Source organism: Lissotriton vulgaris, chromosome 12 (genome assembly GCF_964263255.1).
Source record: "Lissotriton vulgaris chromosome 12, aLisVul1.2, whole genome shotgun sequence".
Lineage (NCBI taxonomy): Eukaryota > Metazoa > Chordata > Amphibia > Caudata > Salamandridae > Lissotriton > Lissotriton vulgaris.
This window is the reverse complement of record NC_141700.1, coordinates 544,101,054-544,110,937: the sequence shown is the minus strand read 5'-3', so window position 1 is coordinate 544,110,937 and position 9,884 is coordinate 544,101,054. Positions and strand designations below refer to the sequence as shown.

The window sequence follows — 9,884 nt, the reverse complement described above, 5'->3', positions numbered from 1 at the left end:
GGGGAAGTTTGGGGCACCAGGGGAGGGTGGGAGGAAGCTTGACACCCGGGGCTCGCCGTAGCTGGCGTTTTTGGGCTGGTTGGGCTGGTTGGGCTTCTTGGGCTTCTTTTGGGCTGGCTAGGTATTTAACCGGCCATTTTGTGTCACTGCACACTGTTTGTGGTGCAGTGACACAGCAGCCAGGGCAGTGGCTGAGCTGGGGGGGCAGGGGGAGGGGAGGGATGATGGAGGGGCCCAAGCAGTGTTGTCGGGGGAGGGTGGGGGCAGTGGAGAGGGAGGGCAGGGGGCCGAGGGTGGAGAGGGGCCTGAGGTGGTGGGGGGATGCGGTGCAGGGGGTGGAGGGGGGCCGAGGCGCGTGGAGCAAGGGGGGCAGTTGGGAGGAGGGGACGGGGGGTCAGGGGGGGCGGTTTCCCCTCTATTGATTGAGGAGACTGATGTGGGGGGAGGGGGGGCAGACATGGAACTGGACTGGAGTTCGTCATCAGCGGAGGAGGGGGGGCGTGGGGGGCCAGGGCGGGTTGGCGTCGCCAGGGCGGCGGGGGAGGGGTGGGGGGAGGGGCCAGGCGGAGGGGCGTGGCAGACCTGAGGTGCTGGGGGGGTGCGCAGAGGTGGCGGTGCGGCGGGCGGGAGGGGTGGATCGGGGATGGGGGGTGGGTTGGTGGGGGTAGTGGAGGGGTGGCAAGGGGAAGTGGGGGGCGGGGGGAAGTGGCGGGCAAAGGGAGAGTTACGGTGAGGGGGAGGGGAGCGGGGGTGCGGCATGGGGGGGCATAGGGTTCTGGGTGTGGGGGAGGTGCGGGGCCGAGTTGGGCTTACGGGGGGTGGGGTGGGCCGGGGGGATGGGCCGGGGAGGGGGGTTGGGACCTAGGGGGCGGAGGGATCCCGTCGCGGAGGTCATTCGGCAGGTTGGGGGAGGGGAGCGGCTATAGGGTGGGGGAGTGGGGGAGGGGGCGGCGCGTGAGGGGGAGAAGGGGGTTGTTTTCACCCTGGCATGCTGGACTCCACCTTTTTTCCTTGGCAGGAGCTGTTTGCGAGGCGCTCGGGGGAGCAGCATGCGGCTCACACCCACCGAGTGGATGGGCTGGCTCTGTTTGGTGCGGGCGGCCGAGCTCCAGCTAGGGACCTACATCATGACCACGGCGAATGGAGGCGGGATGCGTCTCCGCCAGCCCCTCCCCGAAGGGTCTTTACGGTCGCCAGGGGTAGGGGAGTGAGGATGGATGCAAAAATTTCTGATTTGACTGCGAGTGCGGAGGATGGGAGGGCGAGTGTGGACTTGATGGATTTGATGCGGGTGTGTCGTGAGAGAGCGGGTTTGAGCTGGCTGGAACCCCAGGTGGGGGGCCGGGGTGGTGTGGAGCCGGCTGATGGAGAGTCGGAGGAGGAAGGAGAGATTCGGGAGGACGGGGGGGCTTGTAATGTTGTTGACAGTGTATTACAGGTGCCAGCAAGGCAAGAAGCGCCCAGAGTGACGGCCCCCTCAGCTCCACTGGTTAGGCGGCGGGATCCAGCAAGGACGCCGACCTTGACGCCAGGTAAGGCAGATGACGGCGGGGGGAGTGGCAAGAGGCGTTGTGTGCAGGTTTCAGTGGGGACGGGGGGTGACGGGGAGGATGGGTGGCGGCTGGTGCGGGGACGGTACGTGCAGGACGCAGGAGTTGGCACGGACGGCGCGGCGCAGGGCGGGGAGGGGTCGAGCGTGGGCGGCGGGTCAGCGGCGGCGGGTGAGAAAGAGACGGCGGGGGGAGAAAAGGAGAGTTGTGTGGTTCCGGTGCGTAAGTTACCGTACATGGGGCTGACCAAGCCGCTGGGGGCTCACCTTTCGGCGGCAACGAAGGAAAAGATCTGGAAAGGGGAGTACATTGACATCTTGAAGCTTCTGCACAGGGAGTTGACGTCCAAAGAAGGGTCAAAGGAGGAAGAGCAGGAGTTAGCTAGGCGCCCAAAGGTGCCCCTGACACTAGACAACTGGTCAGCGGCTTTCCTCATATACGCGAGCGTGTATTGCGAGAAGTTCCCGGACCGGTGCGTTGCGCTGTTCAAATACATGGATGTGGTACGGAGGGCACAGGTGACCTACGGTGGGTATGCATGGTCCCACTACGACGAGGAATTCCGGGCGCGCATGGCGGCGGACCCGGAAGCGCAATGGGGGAAGCTGGATTCGGATTTGTACCAGCAGACGATGGGAGGGGCCAAGTTTGGCCGCACCATTTACACGGCAAGCGGTTTGCCGCTGGTATTGCCCCCCTTTGCGGCCCGCCCCACCCGTGGGGGTGTGGGTCAGGGAGACTCTGGAAGCCAGGCCGCAGTCGGGGCCTGCTGGGACTTCAATAGAGGAGCCTGCGGGAGGGCGGCATGCCGATTCCGGCACGAGTGCTCGTCGTGCGGACGGAGGCATCCAGTGCTGCGTTGCTGGGGCCCGCCGGGGCAGCAGCCCGTGCAGGGAGGTGGCCCAGCTAGAGGGGGACAAGGTGGGGGGAGGGGAGGGGGCAGGGGGGGGGGGGAGCCGGGGCTCTGGGCAAAGGCTCATACGCCGGTTAGGATCGAGCGGATGGAGCCCTGGTTGGCGGCGTATCCGCGGGCGGAGGATGCTGCAGTGCTGCGTCGGGGATTCAGGGAGGGATTCAGGCTGGGGTACGAGGGTCCCCGGATTGCTCACTGGGCGGACAATCTGAAGTCGGTGAACGCGCACAAGGGCATTGTGCGAGAGAAACTTTTCAAAGAGGTCAGAGAAGGTCGGATGGTGGGCCCTTTCACGGCGCCGCCGTTGCCTGGCTTAATCATTTCCCCCATCGGGGTGGTGCCCAAGAAGGAGGAGGGGCAGTTCCGACTGATACAGCACTTGTCTTGGCCGGAGGGGGAGTCGGTCAATGCCTACATTTCGGCGGATTTGGCGTCGGTGACTTACTCGTCGGTGGACGTGGCGCGGAGGCTCGTCGCGGCGGCGGGACGGGGCGCGCTGATGGCGAAATGCGATGTCAAGTCGGCTTTCCGACTCCTTCCGGTGCACCCGGCGGATCACCAGTTGCTGGGGATCCAGTTCCAAGGTCTCATCTTTGTGGATAAGGCGCTGCCGATGGGGTGCTCCATTTCATGCGCGCTGTTTGAGCGTTTCAGCTCATTCCTACAGTGGGTTTTTTCCAGGCGCACAGGCTCGGAGTCAGTGACGCACTATCTGGATGACTTTTTCCTGGTGGGGCGGCCCAGTGCGGAGGACTGTCAGCGGCAGCTGGATAGTTTGGCTGGGTTGATGGGGGAATTTGGGGTTCCCCTGGCGCCAGAGAAGACGTGCGGTCCCAGTACAGTGTTGTCCTTTCTCGGTATCGAGCCCGACTCGGTCGCCATGGAAGCGCGCCTACCGGAAGACAAGAGGTCAGCAATGCTGGTTTTGGTGGATGGAATGTTGTCAAAGAGGAAAGTGCAGGAGGTGCAGGTGTTGTTTGGGCATTTGAATTTTGCCTGCCGCGTGGTGCGGGCGGGCCTAACGTGTTGCTGGCGTTTGGGTTTGGCGTTGTCCGTTTTGTCTTTGCCTCATCACCATGTGCGCCTTTTGGCGGGAATGAAGGAGGATCTGCGCATGTGGCGGGCGTTCTTAGAGCGGTTCAATGGGGTACCTATGGCGCCGGCGGAGGACTGGGAGTGGGACGTCACCATGTACTCGGATACGGCGGGCGTCGGCGGATTCGGTCTATATTGGGAGGGAAAATGGTGTGCGGAGCAGTGGCCGGAGCATTGGCAGGAGGGCGGGAGGAGCATTGCGTTCTTGGAGTTGTTCCCTTTGGTGGTGGCAGTCACGGTGTGGGCAGGGGCGTTGGCGCACAAGCGCGTGCTGTTTCGAGTGGACAACTTGGCCGTCGTGCAGGTGGTGAACAGGCAGTCGGCTCGGGACCCGCAGGTGCTGAAATTGATGAGGGTGTTTGTCTTGCGCTGCTTGGAGAATGACATACTGTTTCAGGCGTGCCACGTTCCGGGAGTGGACAATGACATTGCCGAGGCCTTGTCTCGTTCACAGCGGGAGAGGTTCCATGGGCTAGCCACGGCAGCGGAGGAAGTCAGGACGCCGGTGCCGGAGGACCTGTGGTCGGTGGGCGAGGCCGGGTCTTTCAGTTGGTGAAGGCGTTGGTAGCAGTATCCACGTGGAAGGCTTACGAGCTGGCGTGGGAGGAATTCCTGCAGTCAGGTGCGGTGAGGCAAGGGGACCGGTGGCGGCGCGAGGAACAGGTGGTAAGGTTCATGCTGGCGCTCATGGATAGAGGTCTGTCGTGGGTGTCGATTGCGGGCAAGTTGTCGGCGGTGGCGTTCATGGGAAAGTTGTGGTGGGGGTACCCCCCGTAGGCGGGGGAACTGGGGACCCGGCTGCTGGAGGGGTGGGCGAGAGAAAGGGGTGCGAAGGTGCGGCTGCGCCGTTCCATCACGGTGGAATTGCTGGAAGGAGTAATTGGCGCGCTCCCGGGGGTGTGCAGGGATGAAGGCGAGGCGGTGCGGTTTTCTACATTGATGTCCTGGCTTTTCTTTGGGGTGTTTCTAGTGTCAGAGTTGCTGGGCGTGAAGGGGAGGCGGGGGGTGTTGTGGGGGGATGTGGAGGTGTGAGCTTAGGAGGTGGCGGTGCGTTTGCGGCGCTCGAAGACGGACCAGCGGGGGTCGGGACTTGGGTGGTACTGGGACCGGGCGGCCGGGAGGGGGTGTGCCCGGCGGCGTGGGGTAGGAGGTTGATGGCAGGCAGTGGTGAGAAGGAGGGGGAGGTTTTTGGCCGGGGTGGGGGTGACGGAGTGACGGCGTCTCAGGCTTTGTGGGTTCTGCGGCGCGCCCTGCGGTACATGGGTGAGGACTCATGTGATTCTTTGAACCAGTTCTTCGTGGATAAAATTGTTAAAATCAAAACCAGCATTTCCACTCATGCCCCACCCGACCCTCCCCCCGCTAACACTCCCTCTTACCACATCACCCACACCCTTTCCCAGTTTCCATCCATCTCATTAGAGATTTTTCTTTCCCTCCTGCTCAAAGTCTCTTCTGGCTCCCCTAGCGATTGTTGCCCCCCCTCTGCCCTGCGAGAAGCTTTTACTTTCTGTCCGGACCCCCCTTTAGCCCTTTTAAACAACTCTTTAACCTCAGGGGTGGTTCCGGCCTCCTTCAAACGGGCAGAGGTGGTTGCTATCTTGAAAAAACCCACGGCTGACCCGTCCACCATGAGCAACTACCGTCCCATTTCCCTCCTTCCCTTCCTCAGCAAAGTCCTGGAGTCTCACGTTACTCAAACCCTCACTTCCTTTATAGAGGACTCCTGTGTCCTGGACCCCCAGCAGGCTGGGTTCAGACCTGCGCATTCCACAGAAGCAGTCATCCTCTCTGTGATGGACGAACTACGCAGGGGCGCTGACTCCAACACCTGTCAGGCCCTGGTTCTCCTGGACCTGTCGGCCGCCTTTGACACGGTCGACCATGCTATTTTGGTCGACCGTGTCAGAGAGGCTGGCATCCAGGGCACAGCTCTGGACTGGGTGCGCTCTTTCCTGACCCATCGCCATCAAGCTGTCAGGCTGTCCCAGTTCTCTGCCTCTCAAGTTGAACTGACTTGTGGTGTCCCGCAGGGCTCCTCCTTATCCCCCCTTCTTTTTAATTTATACCTGGCCCCGTTAATCCGCTCCCTCCGTCGATTCAATGTCTCCGCGTTCAACTACGCAGACAACATTCAACTGGTTTTCACCATCGATTCCGGCGACCAATCCATTTCCACCTTTCAAAATACCCTCTGTTTTATCAGTGATTGGATGGGCACAAACCATCTGAAACTCAACCCCGACAAGACGGAGCTGGTTCTTGTCGGGGGGCCCTCCAATCCCTGGCACTCATCTTTCTGGCCTGCCAGTCTTGGCAACCCCCCTTGCCCCGTCAACTCAGCAAAAAGTCTGGGAGTGGTCATAAGTAACGACCTATCTATGACACCCCAGATCAGCGCGGTAGTTTCCTCTAGCCATTTCCAGCTCAGGAAAATACGCAAGATCTCCCGCCTACTCACCTCCGATGCCCTCACCGTGGCCCTGCTTGCGTTAGTCATGTCTCGGCTTGACTACGCAAATGCACTATACGTAGGCATTCCTGCATACCAACTTAGGAGACTCCAGCTGATCCAAAATCAAGCTGCCCGCTTGATCTACCACCAACCTAGAGATCAGCACGTCCAACCTCTCCTAAAAAGTCTTCACTGGCTTCCGGTCTCTGCCCGATGTAACTTTAAGCTTGGTTGCATAATTTTTAAATCCCTCACTGGTCATGGCCCTTCTTTCATTTCTTCTTTGCTCCATCCTTATGTTCCCTCTCGCACCCTTCGGTCATCCCAATTGGCTTTACTTTCTACCCCCAGATTCAAGCGGAAGAAACACGGTGGCCTTAGGTTTTCCTTCTTAGCCCCGTCTTTCTGGAACTCCTTACCTCTCTCTCTTAGGTTGTCCTCCCTTTATTCTATGTTCAGATCTTCTCTTAAAACGTACCTGTTCACTGTAGCCTACCACTAGTTATCATCCTCAGTTGGGTTATTTTCTGTCTCTCCTCCCTGCTCCCTCTGTACAGCGCCAAGAAACCTAATGGTGTTAGCGCGCTCAATAAATTAATTTAACATAACATAACATAACATAACATAACCCTCTGGCTTTCGGGACGCATTACTTTCAGATCAGGGCTGCAACGGAGGCGGCACGGAGGGGTTGTGGTAAGGAAGAGATACAGAGGCTGGGTCGGTGGAAGTCGGATTGTTACCGGACGTATGTGCGGTTGAGGGAGGCTGAGGGGTTGTTGTAACAGTGATGCCCGATTTTGATATGTGTGTCTTTGCAGGTGCTGTGGCGGGGCAAGAAGTGGCTGTTCTGAATGTATATATTGTGGGACATTCATTCATCAAGAGGGCAGAACAGGCGGAGTGGGACAGGCATCGGACACTCAATTTGGGATTGGATGCAGGGTTGTACCGTTGTCATTGGAGGGGAAAAGGGGGTAGGCGTTGGCATGAGTTATTGCCCTTGTTGAACACGGTGGTGAGAGGGGGGGTGTGCCCGGATGTGGTGGTGATTCATCTCGGCAAGAACGATTTGGTGCAGTGCAAGGGGTTGGCGCTGCTCAAGCAGATGAAGAGGGACCTGAGGGAAATTAAGAAGCAATGGGCGGGCTGCCATATTATCTGGTCTGAGTTTATTCCCAGGCGGGTGTGGAGGAGGGCGGAGCGCCCAGGGGCCATAGACAGGGCACGGAGGAAGATCAATCGGGAGATGCGTGAATTCTGTGCCAGGGAGGGGGTGGGGAGGATGGAGCACTCGGAGTTGCGCTATGGAGCAATATATTTTTTCCGGGAGGATAGGGTTCACCTGTCCAGGTATGGCATTGAGCTGTACGTAGTCCAGCGGAAGGAGGCGTTGGATGGGGCTTTGGGGGTGCTCAGGTATCCCAGGAGGCAGGAGTCCTAGGGGGGGGTCGAAAGTCGTAAGCGACTTTCGAGTGGCGCTTTCCTAAGGAGATAGGGTGGTTTTGCGGGAGGCCTGGGACTATATGGTAGACGGGGGTGAGGTCATGGAGGTCACTGTGGCATTCAGTAGAGGGGTAGGTTGCTGAGCGGATGTGTTGTATTACAGTTGCAATGTTGGGGTTAACTTTAGGGGTGGGGGTGCGGGGCTGTCAGGCAGTTGTTATTTAGTGAGCAGTAGTTTTGTTCGGCACAGGCCAGGTGGGACATTGTTATAGGTGCACCTGATTCCAATAAAGCGGCCTTTTTCACACATTTTGGTTGTCTGTGTCAGTGCTTCCCCCCCCTCACCTACTGGTGTGCCCCAACGGGGATATGGGGGAGTGGCCGACCAGCGGGAGGCTCGCCCCCCGGGGAAGTTTGGGGCACCAGGGGAGGGGGTGAGGAAGCTTGACACCCGGGGCTCGCCGTAGCTAGCGTTTTTGGGCTGGTTGGGCTGGTTGGGCTTCTTGGGCTTCTTTTGAGCTGGCTAGGTATTTAACCGGCCATTTTGTGTCACTGCACACTGTTTGTGGTGCAGTGACACAGCAGCCAGGGTCGTAGGCAGTTTTGTGGTCCCTCCCGCCCTCCCTATAAATTCTGTTTCCCTTTTGTTTCCGGGGTGGTGGGGGATTGGTCCTGGTCTTGAGGGGTTTTGTTGGTCGATGGTGCACTGGTTAGGGTTAAAGTTGTGTTGTCGCTGGAACAGGTGCGTTTACTGGGGGCGCTTTCCTAAGGAGATAGGGTGGTTTTGCGGGAGGCCTGGGACTGTATGGTAGATGGGGGTGAGGTCATGGAGGTCACTGTGGCATTCAGTAGAGGGGTAGGTTGCTGAGCAGATGTGTTGTATTACAGTTGCAATGTTGGGGTTACCTTTAGGGGTGGGGGTGCGGGGCTGTCAGGCAGTTGATATTTAGTGAGCAGTAGTTTTGTTCGGCACAGGCCAGGTGGGACATTGTTATAGGTGCACCTGATTCCAATAAAGCGGCCTTTTTCACACATTTTGGTTGTCTGTGTCAGTGCTTCCCCTCCCTCACCTACTGGTGTGCCCCAATAGTTTACAGGCTCTCCTGGGTTCGATATATAGAAGAAGGGCCACAAAAAAGTGCAAGCGTACATTACACCTTCTAAATCAATACAGAAACAAGCGCTCTGCAAAATGTAAGTTTAATTTCGTATTGTTCATCCAATGAAAAGCACTCTATTTATTTATTTATTTAGGAGATTTGTAGAGCGCATGGCTGCCCGGGAGCGTCCCAGCGCTGACAGAATCCACTAAGTTCTCCAAAAAGAGGGCCGGGGGGTAGCATGGATCAAGGGAACAGCCATGTCTTCAGGGATTTACGGAATGTTAAGAGATTAGGTTGGGCCCGGAGGGCTGGTGGAAGAGTATTCCACATCTTGGATGCCAGGTAGGAGAATTGCCGATCTCCGAAACGAGATTTTTTGGTTTTGGGTATTTTAGTCAGGTGGGCATTGGTAGAGCGTAGGGTTCTGGTTGTTATGTGGGGAGTTACGAGATTTTTCAGAACCGGGGGAGCTTTTCCGTGCAGGATTTTGTGGGTTAGGCACATGGCCTTGAAATGGACCCTTTGTTCCACCGGGAGCCAATGTAGTTCTTTGAGTGCGGGCTTGGCAGAGCAGCGCTTTTTGGTGCCAGTAAGAATTCTTGCCTCTACATACAATGTTGGCACATTCAATTAGAGGAACGCACAATACAATTCAACTACCAATTCAAAAATGGTGCCACGATACAGCACAACCAATCATATTACACTTAGTATAAAATTAACATTGCATTACAAAATCGTTTTGTATTTGGAAACTTGGTTAAACGCACTGATCTAGTCCCTGGTCTAAAACTCCAGTTCGCCAGTTACACATGAGTCCTATAACTGCTGATTTTGAACATGTGAAATATAATGGGGAGCCCAGCCATAACAGTTCCATCTATGAATCATTCATTTGACTCTAATACAGTCTACCTCTATTGTTTAGTAGTGCTCATCCAGGCACGATTGACAAAGCATGGCGCAAAAACGCAGCATTCATTTACAGACCATTTTTCAAAACCCCGCGGGCGCAGCTCTAACTTACGTTGAATTACGCAAGCGCCCGTGGGAACAATATTAAATAAGAGCCAGTTTGTTTAAATTTGTAGTTTCATTTGTCTAACAGGTTTCCACACTTCTTCCAGGTGTGTGCAAAATTACTTTGATCTTTGTAAAACGTGACTTTGCACTGAGAAGAGCAAAAGTGCCGCCGTGCACAAAGCAAGGGCTGTCACACCGGCCGACCTTGATACTGCAAATGCAATGTTTGTCTTACCAGCGTTTTGTTTCGTCTTTCGTGCTGTGCACTCATTTACCGTGGGTGCAGGCGCGGTCTTTCT

The 9,884-nt window shown here is 57.2% G+C and overlaps 1 protein-coding gene across 1 annotated transcript; it reads left to right on the top strand.

The window, feature by feature from the left end:
- The first annotated feature begins 988 nt into the window (after positions 1-988).
- On the top strand, positions 989-7,457 carry LOC147677694 (uncharacterized). Its single transcript, XM_086946488.1, has 2 exons — positions 989-1,532; positions 6,835-7,457. The coding sequence occupies exons 1-2, from the start codon at positions 989-991 to the stop codon at positions 7,455-7,457; spliced, it is 1,167 nt and encodes a 388-aa protein (XP_086802614.1).
- Positions 7,458-9,884: the final 2,427 nt, after the last annotated feature.